General features: G+C 33.6%; 3 protein-coding genes across 3 annotated transcripts; 2 read left to right on the top strand and 1 right to left on the bottom strand.

Annotated features, from left to right (window-relative positions):
• Window positions 1-6,106: 6,106 nt before the first annotated feature.
• On the top strand, window positions 6,107-6,703 carry LOC107493082 (ethylene-responsive transcription factor ERF098). The gene has a single exon (XM_016114158.3). The coding sequence runs from the start codon at window positions 6,219-6,221 to the stop codon at window positions 6,576-6,578; it is 360 nt and encodes a 119-aa protein (XP_015969644.1). The 5' UTR covers window positions 6,107-6,218; the 3' UTR covers window positions 6,579-6,703.
• Window positions 6,704-13,365: 6,662 nt separating this feature from the next.
• On the top strand, window positions 13,366-14,571 carry LOC107493084 (RING-H2 finger protein ATL16-like). The gene has a single exon (XM_016114159.3). It carries the CDS (start codon window positions 13,398-13,400, stop codon window positions 14,430-14,432), a length of 1,035 nt encoding a protein of 344 aa, XP_015969645.1. The 5' UTR covers window positions 13,366-13,397; the 3' UTR covers window positions 14,433-14,571.
• Window positions 14,572-16,042: 1,471 nt separating this feature from the next.
• On the bottom strand, window positions 16,043-22,035 carry LOC107493126 (autophagy-related protein 9). The gene is made up of 11 exons (XM_052251349.1): window positions 21,761-22,035; window positions 20,635-20,691; window positions 19,758-20,407; window positions 19,347-19,667; window positions 18,681-18,903; window positions 17,913-18,092; window positions 17,623-17,829; window positions 17,430-17,507; window positions 17,276-17,346; window positions 17,027-17,137; window positions 16,043-16,481 (listed from the first exon to the last, which is right to left on the bottom strand). The coding sequence occupies exons 3-11, from the start codon at window positions 20,330-20,332 to the stop codon at window positions 16,187-16,189; spliced, it is 2,061 nt and encodes a 686-aa protein (XP_052107309.1). The 5' UTR covers window positions 20,333-20,407; window positions 20,635-20,691; window positions 21,761-22,035; the 3' UTR covers window positions 16,043-16,186.
• Between the last annotated feature and the right edge of the window lie 1,010 nt (window positions 22,036-23,045).

Below are 23,045 nucleotides of genomic sequence, written 5' to 3'. Positions count from 1 at the left end.
TCCAAATTGCAAACATGAATAAAGTAACTTGAACCAAAAGGAAATGAAAGTAAAGGTGCGTTAATTAAAGAGGAAATTCAGAGTACTTACAATTAAGAAGCAAAATCCAAAATCAAAGCTTGCTATAAAATGCTACAATGAAGATGAGAAATGAAACCCTAAGAGAGCTTTCTATTCTACACTACTCCTACTCCTAATACTATGAAACTAAACTATCTCTAAGACCTAATAGCTAATGCCTTCATATGTGTTGATATCCCCTTCATATAGCATCAAAATTCAGCCTTCAAGCCTTCCAAAATAGGCCAAGAGGCCTCAGAAATCGCGAAGCACGTGTTTCTTTAATGAAATCACGTGCAGGGTCCTGTGCGTATGCACAGATATGTGCGTACACACACTTGACTGAAAGTTGACCTATGCGTACGCACAGGTGCTTGTGCGCATGCACGCATAGAAATTTCTTTGTGTGCACACGCACAGATGCTTGTGCGCATGCACACTTCGCTGTGTGTGCTTTTCCTTTTTTTTGTTCATGTTTTCTCCCTTGTACATGCTTTTTTCCACGTTTGGCCATCCATTCTTGCCTCTATGACCTGAAATCACTTAACAAACAAGTCATGGTATCGAATGGCATGAAAGTGGAATTAAATTGCTCAATTTAAGCACAAAAATATATGTTTTCACATTTAGGATAAAATTAGGGATATAACACAAAAGTATGCTTTTTGGGTGCTTAAGTGTGAGTTTGTGTGCTAGAACCCATCCAAATTGAGTCAAAATATGTCATCAAATATGGGCTCATCACCCTTGTTTTTGTTCCAGCCTGCTGTTATCACCACACTTCGACCTCTGTTTTGGCTGAGCTTACGCCAGTGCTCAGCCCTGATCTGAGCTCCCTCTCCCTCATCTGAAATGTTGTATCTCTGTGTTGTTCATGGTTTTTTTAAGTAATTTCTTGCTTATTTGTTGAGTTTTCTTAGGTTTCTTGAATCAATTTAATTTAGTTTGTTTGTTCATGATCAATGATTTAATTGCAGACTTGGTTTTATTACTGATGATGAGTAATGAATATTATTGAACTGTTCCTGGTATGAGTAATGATTTTCTTAGATTTTAATGTTATGAGCAATTTAGATTATTTTATTTTACAGTAATTATGGAACTGTTTTTGTTGTTCAAATGTATTTTTTTTATTTAATTGTTCAGTGTTGTGTTTATTGTTGTTGCTGATTGTTGCTGTTTGTTCTTGATGATTTTGATTGGTGATGTTTGTTCATTGCTGTATTTATTATTGTTCTTGATTGTTGCTATTTTTTCTTGTGCTATTTGTTTTCTGAGTTGCTGTTTTTCATGTTTTTGCTGTTTTTCATGTTATTTTTTAATGACTATTTGATTTTTGGTTCCTATATGTTTAGTATCTCTGAAGATGTTGATTGCTGGCATCCTGAAATCTTGAAGCAAGAAGTAATATTTCCAGAACCTGATAGTTATGAGCCAACCATAGAAGGAGCTTTACCAACAAATAATATATGTTCAATTTTTATTAATAGAACCAGCAAACTTGAGTCTATGGATATCTCTAATTTTAAATTTGAAAGATATTTTTTAAGATTTTAACTTATGCCCAGGAAAATCAATGCAGCCTGATCTGCTGCTATTCATTCTCTTTTCTCTTTCAAAAATCACTCATCTATCACAATTTCTTCTTATCATTTCAATTGTTTCCTCATTTCATTTCATGTAATCATATATTCATGTTCTTATTCTCTTCCATAATTAGTTGCTCTTTTTATTCATTGAAAAAATAAATTGTCTATTTAATTTAGTGTCATCACTGCCTTGCTAATGCTAATGCTAATGCTTGGTGCCTGAATGCTCTATTTTAAACTTATGATATGTTGTATAATATACTGATTTTATTGTTTTTAGTGTTTAATTTAGTGTCATCACTTTTTTGCTAATAGTCCGTTTAATTTAGTATCATCACTGCCTTGCTAATACTAATTCTTGGTTATTGAATGCTCGTTTTGATCCTTTGATATGTTGTATAATGTACTGATTTTGCTATTTTTAGTGTTTAATTTAGTGTCATCACTCATCACTGCGTTGCTAATGCTCTGTTTAATTTAGTGTCATCACTTCCTTGTTAATGCTAATGCTTGGTTACTGAATGCTCTGTTTTGAACTTTTGATATATAGTATAATGTACTGATTTTGCTGTTTTTAGTATTTATTTTAGTGTGTCATTACTGCCTTACTGAATGATGTTGCTAATGTCCTGGTGTTGTTGTTTTAGTGTTTTGATAATGTACTGGTGTTGCTATTTTAGTGTTTTATAATGTGTTGTTGTTTCATTGTTGTTGTTTGATAATATACTAGTGTTGTTGTTTTAGGGTTGCTGATGTACTTTTGATCTTTTAAGATTTATATTAGACTATAATTATATTTTAGGATGTTTAATTATAATTTATTTATTATTTTATTCTAAAACGTTTTTTCGGTTGAACCACCGGTTAGACTGGTTGAACTAATAAACCAGTGAACCAGTGACTAGAGCGATAATCCAAGTGAAATCATCACAGACAAGATTAACATAATTTTCATCATAGGTAATAAGAACATCTTCATAAACAATAGTAGTATTTTCTTTATCACTATCTGTACATTTGTCTTTGTTTCTTTCTCTTGATTGTTCTCTTTTCAAGAACCTACAATACCTCTTGATATGTCCTGACTTGCCACAATGGTGACAAATAAACTCCTTTCTTGACTTGTACTTTTCTCTTGACTTGCTTCAACTTTCTGACCTGTCAAAATTGTGAGGTTTTTTACTTTGACTTCTCCCCTGTGACTCTGAAACACGTACTTCTGACTAGGAGGAGGCATTAATCAAATTTCACTCTCTTTTATTGGCTTCTTCATTCAACATGTTTTCTTTAACCATTGCTAAAGCCAACTTTCTTTTTGGAGCTGAATTAGTCAGTATCACAATCAGAACTTCCCAACTATCAGACAAAGAACTCAACAACAATAAGACTTACAACTTATCATTTAAAGTGATTTTATTATTTGTCAATTAGTTCACCATCTCTTAAAAAATACTCAAGTGCTACAGCATTGATTTACCTTCAATATACTTCATATTAACAAGCTTCCTAATCAAGAATGCTTTGTTGTGCACATTCTTTCTCTCATATAACTCCTTTAATTTCTTCTACATCTTTTCGATATTCGTTTTGGTGTCAACATATGGATACATGCTAAGATCGAGTTATTGCCTAATCAAAGCAACTACTTTTCGATTCAACTTCTTTCATTCAGCATTGAATGTAGTACTTTTGGATCTATCCCCCTCCACAGGATCATACAAGTCCTTGCTATACAACATATCTTCCATGAGGGTTTTCCAAATTGAGTAATTTTTTAAATTCAATTTAACCATATTTAGTCCATGGGTATTTTTCTCCATTTAATCAGTACAAAAATAAACAACCAAAATTTTGATACCACTTTGTTGAAAAAATTGAGGTTCAGATAAAAATCTGTCTAACAGTAGAAGCACCAAAAATAATTTTTTCACAACCTGTGTAATTAAATAAGCAACTCCAAAGATACTCAAAACATCAAATATAATGGCAGAAATGAAATAATTAAACACCATAATTTTTATAGTGAAAAAAACTCCCAAAAGAGGGACAAAAATTCATGAGATCTAATCCAGTAAAATTTTTCACTATCAAAATAATAGGTACATAATCAATCTTCCTAGTAGTATTAGGGCATCTCAACAATCAACAAAATACATCATCTAAACTGATGGAATTAACATAAACCTTCTACAAAAGTGGATATCTCAAATTAAACAAAAAAAGATAATACAACTATTAAATTATATCCTAATGTTCATCTCTATACCAAAAATAACATATTAAAATTTTATAAAAAATAGAGTAAATTTATTAAATTAATGAAACCAAAATAATACCATTATTTTTCCTTCTTTTTCTTCTCTTCTTGTCAAAGCTCTCTCCCTCACTTTCTGACTCTGTCTATCTTTTTCTTCTTTTTGAAAAATGAAACCTTTTAATTTCTCTCTTTCTCACGTGGCTTATAGCCACTTCTTCTCCTTTTATTTATTTATTTTTTTAAATTATGAATTTTACTTGAGGTGAAGATATATCAACACATTTTAATATGTTTTTCGAATTTTGAAATACTTAAAAATAGATCTTACTCAAGATTTGTTGTTAAAGTTGATTTTGATTTTAGTATTATAGAATTTTTAGATAGTGATATGTTACTTGTGTGAACACTAGAAAATTTGTGTTTAGCTACTATTTTTTCTTAGAAACTACATCTTTACATAAAAAAAAATAAAAAGCAAAATATCGTAGTTTGTTCCTAGTTGAAGTCACATTGAAGCTCAATAGATTGGGTTTTACTCTCCAAAATTTTAAGATAGCGTTTGTTTTGAAGTATTGAGATAGAGACTGAGAAATTAAAACTCAGTATTATGTTTGTTGATTTAGAGATTGGTATTAAAATTTTTGTTTTTGTTTTTAAAATTTTAATATTTCAGTACCTCCAAAAAGTGGGACACAAGAAACTAAAATTTTTAGCGATAGAAATTGAAATTTTAACAACATTTTATACCTAAAATACTCTCATTTCAATTAATTAATTTTAATTTTATCTTTTGTATAAATTAAATTAAAATTTTATTTTAATTTTAATTTCTGTCTCCCATTTTACACTAAACAAAATACTAAAATATATTTCAATCTCTATCTCTCCAAACATGTACTATTGTATTATAACAAACAATCTGCTTTGCACGTTGTAGTTAGCCTAGTCTTTCACAAAAGAATAAAGCAATTTGAAGCCAATTGCCATGTGTGGTTCGTAACAACTACCAATTTCCACCATTCACCAAGCAGCCGATATTTTCACCGTGAATCCGTGATGCTCTTCCTTACACCCTTTACTTGATGCCACTCTGAAAAACACAAATCTATGATTCTGAGTTTAAGTTTCTTTTTTTTTTTCTGTTACTCTATTATGTATTCTTTTCTTGATGTGCATAGCCCAAATCGCTTTTCACGTTAATCACATACAATAAAATATCTTTAGATTGGGATAATATTTTTTCACAAATTCTCAATAAAAGAGACTGGAGGATAAATATTTAGAAAAAAGTGAAAGTTTAACTGATGATAATTAATAATTTAATTTCCAAATACTTTTTAGGTAATTTGGCTATTTGTTGACATTAATTATATATGTTAGGGTTTCTTTAATCGATATTTAGAAGGAAAAAATATTGTTGTGTTTTTGTTAATCATTCGTCTTTTTAATAAATACTTGAGGAATAAGTACATTGCTTTTTATTCAAAATAAATATTTGTGTGATTTAATTCATAATTTTTAATTTAATTTTGTTTTGTGTATACACATATATTCATATCTATGCATGCCTCATTAGTTTATAAGTAAATGTCCTTTTCGATTTTTTATTATTTATCTAAAAATAGAATACTTTTTTATAATTCGAAAATTCTTAACTAATCCTCAACTATCCAAACGGTTTTCGTAAACGATATATATTTTCAGCATAATTAGCAAACTAATTGCTATTAGTAAGTTAATAATTAATTCTAAATTTGAATGTAATTTTATTTTTGGGCCATAAAACAGAGTAAAAATATTATTTGGCTATTAAAATTAACTATTAATATATTTATGTATAAATATATGTGTTTTAATTGATTTTAGTAGTTAATTTTAATGACACTTAACATAACTAAAAATAAAGAGAAATAACTCGGGATTAAGAGAATGAGATTGAAAAAACAAAAAAGTTAGTTGGACCTTGGCAAGAAAAAAGTTCATGTAAAATGAAATTTTTTTAAATTATATTATTTTAAAAAAATTAAAAAATATTAACGTAAACATATAAAAGAAAAAATTATATAAAAAAAATACCAATTCCATTTTTAACTGTAATAAATTGCATTTCAAGATTGTGATGGAGGTTAGGTCAACAAGGAGATAGAAGAAGTTGAAAGTCAAACCGTCAGTTACGACCTTCTCCGATCCCTCTTCACCAGTCAAACTTGCATGCCTGCGATCCGAATGTTATCTATCTGTATACCACTTTACTAGTTTCATTCACATATAAAGATTATTATTCATTCAAACTATTACTGAATCAAGCATCAATGGAGGGAGAGAGACACTACAGAGGGATTCGTAGGAGGCCATGGGGCAAATTCGCTGCTGAGATTAGAGACCCAACCAGGAAAGGGACTCGTATTTGGCTTGGAACCTTTGACACTGCTGAACAAGCTGCTAGAGCCTATGACGCTGCTGCTTTCCATTTTCGTGGTCATAGAGCCATTCTCAATTTCCCAAATGACTATGTCGCTGCTTCTTCTTCTTCTTCCGGTTCTTCTAGAAGATCACAACAACAGCAAGAACATATGCATCAACTTGAGTTGGAATACTTTGACAACAAGTTGTTGGAAGAACTCCTTCAGGGGCAAGATGCTAGCTCCACAGCTGGAAACTGCATTCTGTAAATAAGAGATTTCATTTCATTTGTTTAGATAAATTATAGAGTTGCGTTCTTTTATTTCTATCATATAGGGATCTACCATTCTATTTGTTCTTGGATTGATCAATGTCGAAGGTGTTCATTGTTTTATGTTTTCCGGTCTTCTGTGTTGTTTCTTTCTTAGGTGCTCTGAATTCTGATTATTATACTTTTTTCCCGGGTTTTGGATATGCCAAGCAATAAAATTATCTAATAAATCAATAAATTAAGCTTATTTCTATTTCCATACAGAACGTAAGCCTAGAAACCAACCCTACCCAGACATTCAAATTGATTTTTAAAAGACTATGGATACATTATGTTGAGACAAAATTGTTAATCACATTCTAAGAGTTCCTCTAGCAATTTGTCATCTAAACACTCAAACTCAAAAACTTGTTTTAACAAGACTAGTAGTTGAAGATTTATTAATAGAGGACTTAGCGTTAGCATTATTGCTGGTTAATGGACCAAAAGCAGCAGAGTCATAGGCCCTTGCAGCCTCCTTGGCAGTGTTGAAAGTTCGTTCCAAGCCATATCCTCGCTCCTGCCGCAAACTTCCCCCATGGCCTCCTCCGTACTCCTCTGTACCCTGTTCCCTGTTTGCTTTGCTTCCTCCTTGTAGGTAATCAATTTTTTTTTAGCTAATATCGGTCAACTTTTTAAAAATTATTTGTTTATTTTAAGGTGAATTCTATGGTGTAGAAATAAATTTTTTTCTACACATGAGGAAACTAATGTGGCATAGGTTTATGAGTGACACCTATCTCTTGTTATTATTATTTTGATCAGATATGACAAGACAAATACATTAAAATTCAAATTTTGTCTTTTTCAGTTAAACATTAATACTAATGAAACTTTAATTACAGATATATTTTTGTTGTATTAGATCAAAAAAAATTAGGCAAAAAAAACAATAATTTTTGGACTGTAATGGATTATTATTAAAGAAATATATTTTATTATATTTATTTTATCAATAAAATTCATTAGTTTTTTATTAAATATTTAAGTATGCATAAATAATATTAAATACTACAAACAATAAAGTCACCAAAAAATACTACAAACAATAAATATTAAAAAAATAAACATTTAAATTCAAAATTTAATCTCTAAATTATTGTGTATAATATTAAATTTTTCTTACATTTTGTATAAGAAATTAACAAGTGTTATTTTTATTTTGTGAGAGTACCTTTAAAAAAAATTTGTCAATAATACTAAATTTTTCTTACATTTTTCTTTAGTCCATGAATTTTTTATTTTTTAAAATTAATTTATAATATTTCGATTTATAATAAGAATAATAATTTATTTAGAATTACAAATATAACAACAAAGTTAAATTTAAAAAGATGAGTGATATGTTTTAATTTGGTATAAATGTAATCATAATTAAGAGAGTCTTATTTGTATTTTAAAAATTAAAAAATAAATAAAGTTCATCAATTGGAGGGTCGATTTTTTGTATTTTAAAAATTAAAATTCACAAATTAAAAGATCAGATTTATATAAGTTTACAAATCAGAAGGTCCATTTTGTGTTTTTTAAATTTCAAAAAGTTAAACTTTTCAAATTAAAATGTTAGATTTGTGATCTCCATATAAAAAAACACACCAAATTTCATACGTTATTGAAAAAATACTATTATGAATTCAATATCAAAATTAAAAGTGTTTATGAATTAGCTATAAAAAATTCTTTAATCCATGAATTATTTATTTTTAAATTAATTTATAATATTTTGATTTATAGTATGAATGATAATTTATTTAAAATTACAAATGTAACAACAAAGTTAAATTTAAAAAGATGAATGAAAAAAATTTAAAGAACAAAACTGGAGTCTAAAACATAACCCAAATTATTTGGTACATATGAATATTTTTTAAAATGTTCAATATTTAAAATTATTTATATGCATGAATATTTACTTAGGTTCAAGTTTTGCATATAAATATTTTTTCATCTTTTTAAATTTAACTTTGTTGTTATATTTGTAATTCTAAATAAATTATCATTCTTATTATAAATCGAAATATTATAAATTAATTTTAAAAAATAAATAATTCATGGACTAAAAAAAATGTAAAAAAAATTTAGTATTATTGACAAATTTTTTTTAAAGGTACTCTCACAAAATAAAAATAACACTTGTTAATTTCTTATACAAAATGTAAGGAAAATTTAATATTATACATAATAATTTAGAGATTAAATTTTGAATTTGAATATTTATTTTTTTAATATTTATTGTTTGTAGTATTTTTTGGTGACTTTATTGTTTGTAGTATTTAATATTATTTATGCATACTTAAATATTTAATAAAAACTAATGAATTTTATTGATAAAATAAATATAATAAAATATATTTCTTTAATAGTAATCTATTACAGTCCAAAAATTATTGTTTTTTTTTGCCCAATTTTTTTTGATCCAATACAACAAAAATATACCTGTAATTAAAGTTTCATTAGTATTAATGTTTAATTGAAAAAGATAAAATCTGAATTTTGATGTATTTGTCTTGTCACATTTGATCAAAGTAATAATAGCAAGAGATAGGTGTCATTCCTAAATCTATACCACGTTAGTTTCCTCATGTGTAGAAAAAAATTTATTTCTACACCATAGAATTCACCAAGAAATAAATAGATTATTTTAAATTATATATTCTAAATTGTAAACCTTTAATTTTGAATTCTATATTATAAATATAAGAGAAAAGGACAATTTAGTCCCTGACCTTTTAATCCGCAGACATTTTTGTCCCTGAGCATTGTAAAATACATTTAAATCCCTGACGTTCCTGAAAATAAGACCGATCAGTCCCTCCGTCCCTGAGCCACCCTCAGAGCGGACGGAAAATGCTGAGCTGGCTCTCCCTATGCTTACTTGGCTCAACGGTGTTCCCACGTGGCACGTTAGTGGGATGGAGGTTTTGAAAACGGGACACATAAGTCCCTCTCACTCAAAACGACGTCGTTTTGAGTGCTGCCCTAATACTAAAATTCGTTTGGGTCGTTCATTCATGGTGGCGGCTAGTGTTGAAGAGAAGACTTGTTCAGATTTCAGTAATGGCGACGATGGCAGCGTGCGATTCCCTTCTTCGTGTCTCTCTCTCTCGCCTCAGATCTGATCCACGATGGCAACTTCAAGGCAGGTCGGCGGCGATGCATGGCACAGTGGCGGCTACTTCTTCCTTGGCTCCCTTGTGCGGCGGCTTGGACTGGATGGAAGGTAAACGGCGATGATGAAGCACGAGAACGGTGGCGAGGACCCTCCAGCGGCGCCTCTCTTCAGGAGCGGTAGCGACAACGGCGTGGGGATTCGACGGTGAGGCGTGGCGGCGACAGCTCCTCCCTCCAGCTTGACGATGGCGTGACGGCGGCCCACACCCTACCGGCGACGCATCTCCCTTCTCGGATCTCTCTTCCATGTGTATGAATGCATTTGTTTTGTGTGTGTATGGTTGATAAGGCAGAAAGAGTGAGGAGAGAAGGGTTGGGGGCTGCGCAGGTGAAGAGGAGATCAACGGTGAGGCGTGGCGGCGACGGCTCCTCCCTCCATCTTGACGATGGCGTGACGGCGGCCCACACCCTACCGGCGACGCATCTCCCTTCTCGGATCTCTCTTCCATGTGTGTGAATGCATTTGTTTTGTGTGTGTATGATTGAGAAGGCAGAAATAGTGAGGAGAGGAGGGTTGGGGGCTGCGCAGGTGAAGAGGAGAGAGGTTGTGAGGATAGAATTATGGTTAAGGGCAATGTAGTCATTTTACTAAAATTACTTGAGTGAGAGGGACTTATGTATCCCGTTTTCAAAACCTCCATCCCACTAACGTGCCACGTGGGAACGCCGTTGAGCCAGGTGAGCATAGGGGGAGCCAGCTCAGTATTTTCCATCCGCACTGAGGGTGGCTCATGGACAGAGGGACTGATCGGTCTTATTTTCAGGAACGTCAGGGATTTAAATGTATTTTACAATGCTCAAGGACGAAAATGTCTACGGGTTAAAAGGTCAGGGACTAAATTGTCCTTTTCTCTAAATCTAAATACTACAAACAACAATAACAACAAAGTCTTGTCTCACTAGGTGGGGTCGGCTACATAAATCAAACGATGCCATTGTGTACTGTCATGTATCATGTCTACAAAGAGAGCGTTTACATGTAGATCTCATTTGACCACCTCATAGATGGTCTTCTTAGGTTTTTCTCTGCCTTTCGTCCCTTGTCCATCTTCCTTCTCATCCACCCTCCTGATTGGGTGTTCTATCGGTCTTCTTCTCATATGTCCAAACCACCTGAGACGCGATTCAACCATCTTTTCCACAATAGGTGCTACTCCAACTTTCTCCCTTATATCTTCGTTCCTTATTTTATCCAATCGCGTATGACCACTCATCAATCTCATCTTCATCTCTGCCACACTCAACTTATGTTCGTGCTCCCCTTTGGCCGCCCAACACTCCGTACCATAAAGCATAGCCGATCTTATAGCGGTGCGATAGAATTTAACTTTTAAGTTTTAAAGGCACTTTTTTGTCGCATATAAAACCAGATGCACTCTGCCATTTTGACCAACCTGCTTGGATCCTATGATTTACATCTTGTTCAATTTCTTCATTATCCTGTATGATGCACCCAAGATACTAAAAACTTTTAACTTCTCGTAGGATGTTTTCTCCAATTTTTACATCTATATTAGGGTTTTCCTTTCTCAAACTAAACTTACATTCCATATATTCTGTCTTACTACGGCTTATGCGCAGACCATACACTTCTAGGGCTTCTCTCCATAAGTCCAACTTCTTATTTAAGTCTTTCCTTGACTCTCTCATAAGGACAATATCATCAGCAAAAAGCATGCACCATGGCACAGGCTCTTGGATGTGCTTTGTGAGTACTTCTAAGACTAATGTGAAAAGGTATAGACTTAAAGATGATCCCTGGTGTAATCCTATACCAATAGGAAATTTCTCTATCACACTATCTTGAGTCTTCACACTAGTTGTAGTCCCATCATACATGTCTTTAATTGCACGAATATATGCAATTCTTACTCTCCTCTTTTCTAAAACCTTCCATAAGACCTCCCTTGGCACCCTATCATACGCTTTTTCCAAATCAATAAACACCATATGTAGATCCTTTTTATTACTACGATACTTCTCCATCATCTTTCTTAATAGATATATCGCTTATTGGTTCTCTATTACTTATGTCTCTTTTCTCAACCTATGTTCTATCACCCTTTCCCATAACTTCATGGTATGACTCATGAGTTTGATCCCTCTATAGTTTCGGCAACTTTGTATATTCCCTTTATTCGTGTAAATAAGCACCAAGGTGCTCTTTCTCCACTCATCAGACATCTTCTTTGACCTTAAAATCTCATTAAAAATCTTGGTTAACCAGTTGATGCCTTTTCCTCCAAGGCCCTTCCAAACCTCGATCTGGATATTATCAGGTCCTACTGCCCTGCCATTTTTCATCTGCTTTAGAGCCTCTTTTACCTCGAAGTCTCGAATCCTTCGATAGTAGTCAAAGTTTTGATCTTCTTCTCTTGTGTATAACCGACCAAGGCTCGGAAGAGTCTTCTGTCCCTCATTAAATAACTCATAGAAGTAGCTCTTCCACCAAAATTAATCTTCTCCTCTTGAGCCAACACCTCTCTATCATTATCCTTTATGCATTTAACCTGATCCAAATCTCTCGTTCTTCTTTCACGGCTCTTTGCGATTCTATATATACATTTTTCTCCTTCTTTCGTGCTCAAAGACTGGTAGAGACCCTCATATGCTCTTGTTCTTGCTTCACTTACAACCACTTTTGTCTCTTTCTTAGCCGCCTTATATTTTCCCAGTTATCTTCGTTGCGGCATAAAGACCACTCTTTAAAGCACTCCCTTTTTATCTTTATCTTTTTTTGTACACTCGCATTCCACCACCAGGACTCCTTGTCTCTTGGTCCTATTTTTTTAGATTCACCAAAACTTTCTTTTACTGTTCTTCTAATAACTTTTGCCATCTCCCTCCACATCTCTTCCACACTTCCATTCCCATCCCACTTTGTCTCTTCTCCTACCCGCCTTATGAAGTTTCTTTATTCCTCACCTTTCATCTGCCACCACCTCGTCCTTGGGTTCTTCGTATGATGTCTTTTCCTCAACTTTTACTCAACGCGAAAATCCATGACGAGTACCCTATGTTGTGTTGTCAAACTTTCTCCCGAAATAATTTTATAATTAATGCAAAATTTCCAGTCAACTCTCCTCAACAAGAAGTCTATTTGAGAGCTTGTCATGACACTCTTATATGTTATAAGATGTCCGTCTTTCTTTTTCAAATATGTATTTGCGATGAGAAGATCAAAGGTTAAGGAAAAATCCAAAATAACTTTGCCATCGGCATTGATCACCCCAAAACCATGGCCTCCGTAAATACTCCCATACCCAGTCACTTCTTTCCCAACATGACCATTTAAATCTCCTCCCATTATAAATCTAAATATTATATTTTATAAATCTAATACTAAATCAAATTACTAACCCTCAAGCTTTTCTTATATCTAATACTCAATCAAACACCGTGCTTTTTTTAAACGGGGAACCAAATCCGTATTTGTAGTAGTATAGGTAGCTTAATCATAAAGTCAAACGGTGAACCGTCGTGTTGTTCCTTTTTCCTAGTGACGAGCACATGTGCACGTTCCTTACAATTTTATAACTAATAACGACTCCTTTGCATTCTGTCCAAGATAAGAAAGATCTCGTGCCTTGTACTTGTGTGCTTCTGTATGCTCATATCTCATATGGCATTGAACCACAACCACACTCACTTTGAAGAGTATCAACATCATCACACACCACAACCTTCATCAGATTCTTCTCTACTCATATTTGTTATTGTCCTGCCTCTCATACCGGCCACACTTTTCATACTCATTACCTACTTATCTTTTGTTACAAAATGCTGCTCAAATTGGCACCATGTTAACCCTCTAAGATGGATCTCCTTCCTGCGGATGCAGAATCCCAATAATCCGCATCCACAGGATGAAGATCCCTTCATAGGATTCTCTCCAAGGATGCTCAACCTTGGCTTAGATGAATCTTCCATCCAAGAAATCCCAACATTTCAGTTTACAAAAGATTTTCAAAGCATCTCTGCCTGTGTGGTTTGTCTGACAGAGTTTCAAGAAAGGGAAATGCTCAAAGTTCTTCCAAATTGCAACCATGCATTTCACTTCGATTGCATTCATATTTGGCTTCAAACCAATGCAAATTGCCCTCTCTGCAGAACAAGTATCTCCGGCAACATGCAGCTTCCAACTGACCGTATCATAGCCCCGAGTTCTTCCCCTCAGGACTCTCAGTTGCTCTCTAACATGGCAAGTGATGAAGATTTTGTGGTCATTGAAGTTGGAGCAGAACATGAAGGAATTACAACACTGCCACAGATGCAGCAACAAGTGATGAATAATGACTCAGGGGAAAGCATAGCACACAGTAGGAGTTACTCTAGCTTTGCAAGGAAGAAACCATGGAAGTGCCACCATGTTTCAATCATGGGAGATGAGTGCATTGATGTTGGAAAGAAAGATGATCAATTCTCTTCTCTTCAGCCTATTAGAAGATCCTTTTCAATGGATTCTGCAAATGATAGACAAGTTTACTTAGATGTTCAAGCCATTATTCAGCAAAATAGGCATAATCAGAATCATGCTAGTGCCAGTGAAGATTGTAATAGCAGAACCAGAAGATCATTCTTTCCGTTCCGTTATTGCCGTGGATCCAAAAGTGCAATCATTCCTCTGGAAAATGAGGTTTAATGTAACATAACCTTTCCTTTTTCCAAAAAAAAAAAAAAATCTTTAGCATTTTGTCTTTCTGTTTTCTGAATTTCCAGTCCTTAATAGTGACAAAAATGGACATGGGCACATGTTAAGTATTTGCAGAGTTTTAGAATTATGGTCATGTCTTTCTCTGCTTATCTAAGTTCTAATTCTGCAACACAAGCATTTGTAAGAGAAATGTATATAAAAATCATACATTATCAGTATTTTTTTAAAAAGAATTTCTTGAAATGATAGTTAGTGATAAAGTGAGTGCCACAATACGATTATAGTTGAAAAAAAGTAACATTGCTTTTAGTGTCATTGCTTAGATCACAAATGAAAGGAAATGATTAGTTGCAGCATCCATTATGTTCATGATACTGTGTTGCACTTGGAGAAGCCTAAATCATAAGATGGGTTGTAGGACCCATACAATGAGGAGCCATAAGTAGCAGCAGCATGAGAAAACCACACCCTCTCGGAAATCATCACCCCAAAGTTGGTTTTTATTTTTATTTGTTTTTTTAGTTCATCAGTCACATGGAGGACACTGAGCAAGTACAATGCAAAGTGCAAACAGAGCAATAAGTGTTGGTTTGCTTTTTTCTACCAATTTGGTGTTCCTGTTCCTCAGTTTCTCATGCTTAGACATTACTGTTACTGGACCACTTGTATGTGGTATGAAATATATCAGAAAGGACATATGTGTAATCCGGTTAGTGAGATATCTGCCAAGATTCTAGGACTATAATAGCCAGTTTGTGCAAAATGAGAATAAGTGATTTTTTAAAGGTTTAGTTACTCTCTAGTCTTGTAATTTCACTGACAATTTATGCATACATAATTGATGACAATGGGAACTTCATATGACAATTTATGTATACATAATTGATGACAATGGGAACTTCATATTCTAAAGTAGATCTTTGTCAGTTGTCACACTCCTTCCTCAGACATTAGCTTATTCTGTTATAAGAAGCAACATAAAATTTACTTGAATAACTAATTTTACCCTGCACAATTTTTAACTGGGGTAAAACAAACCACCTCTCATTCTAGTTGTCACTTTTTGTTTTAATAGAACAAATAACCATGAAAATGATATGAGTTGACAAATTTAGAGACCGGACAACATAAAACATTTCCTTTTTCTCTCTAATTTTTTTAATGGTTCTTACACCTGGAAGTAGAAGGCATTTCCAGACCCCTTGCAACCATCCTTAATGACCTTCCAACATTAAGCCAAGGCTCAGTTAACAATCACAAATGGATTTATATACAGCAAAGAATCAAATGTCCATACAAGTAAAATTTAATGTGGGGCAAAATTCATCACTCAAAGCTAGAAGTCTGGAATTTACAGTGGGCGATTCTGGAGGTCTGCTATAAACATTATCAAAATGAAGATTAAATTCTCCTGCCTCTAAGTCATCTGAGCAAGCTTCTCTAGATAACCTGTGGTGGTTTTGCCAGTACAAGCAATGTTCTTGATCTTGATCCTCTGCTCCTCGGTTAGAAAACTCTTCACAATGACTATATTCTGTTCGGTGATTGAAATCCGGAGGCTCAAAAAAGCTTGTTTGAACTTGTCCACCTTGCAGCCGACATTTATCCCACCAATGACTCTGGGCATTTGAATTTTCATCCTTAATAAGGCTTTCCCTGAAGATTGGAGTCGACGCAGCGCGATCCTCACAATACTCATGTGAGTATTCTTCGTATGCAGGCTCAGTTACTCCAAAAGGTTCTTATGTAACATCTTTGAGAGCCGCATCACAAGGTTGAGATGTATAGTACCAGTCAATCAGGTAGGGATGATTCTTTTGGTTGGCAGTTGCAAGAATACTGATTGGCACTTCCCAGGATATGAACCGGTTTCCTTCTCCATCGCCTCCCACATTTGGACGACCCCTCCATTGTGGACAGGAAAATGCATGTCCGCTTCTGTATCCTGATAACCTCTGCTCTCTGAAGCTTCTAACATTTCGCAAAAACTGCTTCCCAAGAACATTCGGGTCCCATGATGGGTAACTACTCTGAAAACTGTAATGACAACACAAGTTAAACAAATCTAAAAGTCAAAATTATCATTATTTTCCTTTGATTAATTACATGATTACCATTTATATGAAAGAGCCATTCATAGAACAAGAGAAAAATAACATGGAGATTGAAAATATTCGAGCTGATAATTACTGGTTTATGCCTCTTCAGTTTGTATTTTTTTTTTTTTTTTTAGAGTAAAATCTGAAAATGAAAATGCAAACCAAACAGGCTCATCTAAAAGGAAAAGAAATTGGTGTTATCTAATTGTTTGCTGGTCAAAATATCTCTGATTTCCCCAACAATATCCTTGGTATATCATTATAGCTTAGAAAATATGCACGGTTTCAACATAATCACAACAGTAAAAGAAATAATTTTTTAAGCCAAAAATAGATTAATAGGTAACTGAGTATTCTTTCTTGGCGCAAAGGATTTCAGACAATTAACTAATTATTTGATATATGTTGAAACAATATTTGATGAAGTAACAATGTAATCAATTATTAATACTGTGACTAAAACAAGCTCCTCTAAGACCATACCTCAACAATGATTTCTCCATCTTCCCCTGTGAGCTCCTTCGATTACGTGGTGCATTGTGTGGGGAACCATAACGGCTGTTTCCATGCTCTTGAAAATCAAAGGTGCTAAAACTGTGACAACATCTCGGGTACAACCCATTAATTAAGACATTAAAACTGAGTACCAAAATAAAAAATTTCGTAAAGGAATACACAGGAGAAGAGGAATGCAAATTGAAAATGATGAAAACCAAAAATTTGCTCACCAACCTGCAAACATGACCAACACCTTCAACATTTACGGTAAAATCAGAAATGAACTGCAATATATCATCAACCCGCTGCAAAAGAGAGAAAAATGAAAGAGTTAATACATTATACCATACGGAGTATAAATAACATTATATCCAAGTACAGCAATGACCTTTGGAACAACAAACAGAAGTAAATATGGTGTGAGGAAAATCGAGGCCATCTCCTCAAGTAGCATCATTCCAGTGTACTGCACCACATAAAAATATAGGAGGACCAGAAGTAATATTCAAGAGTAAGCTAACAAGTAAACGTTGGGTATAGCTTAATGAGAATGCATTAAACAAAGATATCAGGTATAGTACCTGGAATAAGGTTTCAAACTCGATGCGAACCATTTCAGTATTTTCTTTGCCACGCCATCTTTTTGGCATATAATGTGTATACTGAACCACCATAGACATGGTTCCCTCAGGGTCTAAGACCAACAGCTCAGTTGTAATTGCAGCCCGGCTGATGGCAGTTATAGTTCCAAAAACAGCGGCATACCAAAACAGATTCCGGCCAAATATCTGTAATGAGTTTTTGTTAAAAATAAACTAATGACTATCATGACATGCTAAATAACATTGTCAAAACTAAATAGATATCATACATGGCCCTCAAGCAGAGACTCCTCAAGAAAAGCTATGATGATCAGAATTGCAGCAAAGCCACCCGATACAAAAGAGAGGAATTTTGCAATGATAGATATGATAGGTGAAGGAAATTGCTTGATATATTCAGACGCATGCAAGACACCACTATAAATTCGATGTTTGAAGAGATGCTCCACCTGAGACACAAGTTATTGATGAGATTTACTATAAAAGTAAAATAACATATGATTATGTTAACTATTATAACTAGGTAAATTACTTTAAAGCTATAAATAGTTAACACCACTTTCAAGCAATTAATACCTTTAGATTAAAATAAAACTACAAGAGAGAAAGCACATATAGAACATAAAACTAAATCTCCAAAACTTTCAAAATATCGCATACAAGTTACTTACTAAGTTAATAACTATCTAATGATATATATGTTCTCTTCAAATAGCTTATATAAAAAAAGTTTAATAGTTATGTTAAATAACGTGGAATTCGTTGAACTCAAATAAATTCAAAACCTATTCTTTTTATTTAATTTTATTATAAAAAAAAGTGGAAGGACATGCCAGCTAACATCATTTCCAGTTTAACTAATGTGATTAAGTTGATAACTGGTAATTCATTAACTGCTATTTGAACACAGGGAATACACGACATACATATATAGACATTCATGACCTCCACCAGAAACTTTAACTTTCAGAAGAACTGGTCTTTGACATGGAAAAGAGTCATGATAGAAGGGAAACCAAGAAAAATAATAGCGATACCTCATTGAATTCCCTAAATATCCACCTTGACAAATTTGACCATCTTCGAGATGATGCCGTGCTTGGATGGTTATAAAGTTGTTCAGCATGCCTCAGAAAGAGATACACCAACATGAATATGATAAGAAATGGAGAAAGTAAAAGCATTGCAAAGCCAACTACCATAAGCCTTTTCTGTAATGCATTTGGATTTGACACAAAATCCCTTTTCACACAAAAGTTCCTGCAACGAAATTTGCATTCAAACAATAATATATCAATGAAAAAGGTTCAGTATATGAACATTCTAATAAATACCAATTAATCATCACATATGTACATCTAAGTGCATTCCTCAGGAAACAAAGCAAAAATGAAACAATAAATCCCGACTCTCACTATGAAGTTCAAGTATAACAGGTAGAATAACATGAAATGTGTCCCTGAAGAGTAACAAAATACTTAAACATGATATCAATTGTAACATTCTAATAAGTGCCATCCTGCATCTAAATTGTCATTGCATCATTCAACCAAAAAATCATTTACCCAAATGGTCTAAAGAGAAAAATAGTGGATAAACCAAAGATGATGAAAATTCACCAAATTATCCACAAAGTTACATGATCAAACAACAACAGACACTCATTTTTTGGATAAAAGGTAATTGTATAATCTCTAACATACCGATCAAACATGCTTTGCAAGATGCACCAATTCAAAGTCCACTCAAGGGTCTTAGTTAGTGTTAGACGATAATGGGTTCCATTAGGACTATATGCCACTATAGGACCAGCACCTGGAACCCATTGAGAAATGGGGAAAGCAAGCACACCCTTGTTTAGCATCCCAATTAAGTAGTTCTCCTTTCGCATCAATCTCATTACCATGTCATGGGCAGACAGATTCTTTACAACACAAAGATGTTTAGAACTTTGTACCCTAACAACTTTTTCAATAATAGTAGCCCAGGACATTGTTTGTATTTCATTGTCTGTAACATGGAGACTGCACGAGAACAATAGTGGAAAAAGCACATAAGCAATGGAGAATTAACCATTTGATTCAACGCATTTAATTTCTTATCATTCATATTACCTATTGTAATAAAATTCTCGGATTTCCAAAGTATCCTTTAGCTGAGCAAAGAATCTCAAGAAGCAAAATATCCAATACATGGAAAATATTCCTAAGTATCCAACTATAATAGCTTTCGTAAGAGTCATTGGGGTTAATGGGTGTTCATGAAGAGCTTCTTTAGCAAGATCACAGGGCTTAATTCCAGACTCAACCGCATCCATCCCACACTTTGCATTGCGGAGCCCATTCCAATCAACATATAGTAGAAAAAATCCCGAAAAACATATGGTGAACCCCAGGCTAAGAAGTTCACCAATCCATTTTATAATGATGCACCATATCCCTTTCTCACAGTAGTAGCTGTAAAGCCTTTCGAAGAAGAGATCTAAATCAGCAATAGGTTCTGCATTTAGGCTCTCACCATGAAGAAGTCCCGAAGGGCTCTCACTGTCTGGACTTGGGACCCTTCTATAATCAGACAGTTCAATCTCTGGTGGAATATTTTGAAGTAAATCTGTTGCCAGAGATGATTCCCCTTGATCTTTGCATTTGAATATACTAAAAACATCAGGACCCCTTGGCCTTCTAAACATTGTTCACACACTTAACAGTAGGCATGAACATCCATGCAGTCCATACCCGAAAGACAAAATGATTGCAACAAGACTCTACAAACACAACAGGATCCATATTAGAATATCCAAAGGAAAACAGAGATATACAATACATTATACGGTTGAAACGGTTGACGTCCTATGTGCAGAACACGCAAAAAAAAATTAAAAATCATGAATCAGCAGCTTGATACTGCCAAGACAATTATGTTAATGTGATGTGCTTAAAGTTGGCAACACACAAATATAAAGAGTTTATTAACAGAGAATGGACTACATACCTGATCATTATCTATCTGAGCATCAACACTGAAATTCCAAAAAATTTGATGGAAACACTGCATGTAAAGTGTCATTCTAACATGTCAGCATAGCAGATATTCCAAACACATTACAAAATTAAGTCGATAGAAAAAAACCTCCTAAAGTTTTACTAAGAATCAATATCAATTGTGCAGAACGTTGGTAACACATTGGGCCATTCTTTCTCTTCTATATAATTTTTTTCAATAATTTCATGTCAATTTTTACTAAGAATCAATATCAATTGTGCAGAACGTTGGTAACACATTGGGCCATTCTTTCTCTTCTATGTAATTCTTTTTCAATAATTTCATGTCAATTCAACTTCCAAGTACAACGCACTTTTTGAAGGATGATAATTCACTGTTTACAACTGATTTCATTGACATCAATTATTGGTATCTTAAGTTCCTAACTCTTAGCTCCACGGCATTTCATTATAGTCTGCCAAAACAAAGAAAATTTCAATCTTTTTTTCTGTCCCTTCTAACATCACATCCAAATATACTCATAACTTTAATCACAATGTGAGACTAAATTAACAAATCATGTCAAATTGCCAATCACAATTATACATAAAATACAATCTCGCACAAAAACTTCAGCAAATGGGATGCTTTATTCTCGTTCACCATAACTCTCGATTTTCGACTTTTTTTGCCTACTAAATGTGCAATTACTTTCACCATCTTTATTCATTAAGGGTCCATGTAAATTATTTTGCACTAAACAGCACCTCTCAATTATAAAACATCTGTGTAAAAGCAATGACCTTTAAGCTGGGGCACCAACAACTTTGGCAGGCGTAGCAACATACTACATCAATATTCAACTGAACAGATTTCTGAAACTGAGACACAGTAGTAACACACTGAATTTATTTACTTGTAAGTAAAATACCAATCTTGGCAACAATAAGCAAATTTGATGAAACCAAAACACTACAAATGAATAAATAAATAAGAAGCCAGGAAAGACCACACAAACACGATATTGTTTAGCAGCAAAAAATAGACAAAAATTCGATTTTGATCAAATATTGAAAAAAAAAAACAATGAAAGAAAACTTAAATAAAGAACAAAAAAGATGGAAAGAAACGTTACCTGAATTGAGCAGAGAAGACGCGAAGTGGGCTGATGAGGAAGCAGTAATGTGGGAAGCGAGTTAAGTCAATGGAATTTGATGGAGAAAAAGTGAAAGATGAAGTCTTTATTAGAGAATGAGAAAAGTTCGGAGAAGAAAGCAAAGGGTTCAGAAAAAGTAGGAACAAGAACGAGGCTAAGATTAACAACACAAGGGTTCTCTCTTTTCTTTTCTTTTTTCTGTAGTTGCGTAGAGGAAGATGAAATTAAGAGAAAGTAGCTGTAGACTTGTAGTAGAAAAACTGAAAAAGTATACTTAATCAACTAGACGGCTACGTTTGGAGGAGAGATTGAAATAGGAAGACAGACTAAAAAAAGTTTTGGGAAAAGAACAAATTAGTTATTGGATTTTTAATTCGTAGATAAATTTATTTTTCAAACATTGGAAAATACAAATTCGTTCCTCACTATTTAAAATGCATGATGGATAGATTTTGGTGTTGACGGGGGACTTCACCGTTATGGTGTAAATAAATGTATAAAGCAAATTTAGGAACAAATTTATTCTTGGCGGAAAAAACGTTGCCGTTTTGCTTATGTACTCTTAGTCTTTAAATTGAACCCTAAACCCTACATAAAATCTGTGATTTGATCTTATTAGTGTGTGGATATGATTCGATTCGATAGCCTTGCAGATTAGATTCATATTCATAATTTTTAGATCAGATTCAGATAAACACCACGGATATGCAGATTGAATCTGATCCATAAACATCCCTAATTGAACCTAATCACCATTGTCGTTGTAGTTTCTGTGAAAGCTTGAGAGTGATATTGTGCAGTGTTCTATGGTCAGTGAAAGAGTTTCATCCAGCACACGACGAATTTCACTGCTATCAACCATTAAATACATGGAAGGTGAAGAGGAGAAAGACGAGATTGCTCCGACGTGTAAATGTGGAGTGTATGCTATAGTGCACAAATCGAGAACGATGATGAACCCCAACAGATTGTTCTTTGGATGTCCATTCTTTAAGGTAAGTTGGTGATTTTGTTTTATTGATTTTGATTATACAGATTTTCTTCATAAAATTTTTGTTCTGATGATGAATATGCAGTTGAAAAATTCTAGTCATTGCAAGTTCTTCTTATAACTGGATGACTATGTTGTAACAATAGGAGGCAAAGACAAACTCATGACTAAGAATGAGGTTGATGATCTGAAAGTGTATCTTGGAAAGAAAATAGTAGAATAGAGATTAACTGATTTGGAGAATAAGTTGTTGTATATAGAAAGCAAGAAAAA

This window comes from Arachis duranensis, chromosome 6 (assembly GCF_000817695.3).
Source record: "Arachis duranensis cultivar V14167 chromosome 6, aradu.V14167.gnm2.J7QH, whole genome shotgun sequence".
Classification (NCBI taxonomy): Eukaryota; Viridiplantae; Streptophyta; class Magnoliopsida; order Fabales; family Fabaceae; genus Arachis; species Arachis duranensis.
The sequence above is the reverse complement of the archived record's forward strand: the minus strand, read 5'-3'. Positions and strand labels throughout refer to the sequence as shown.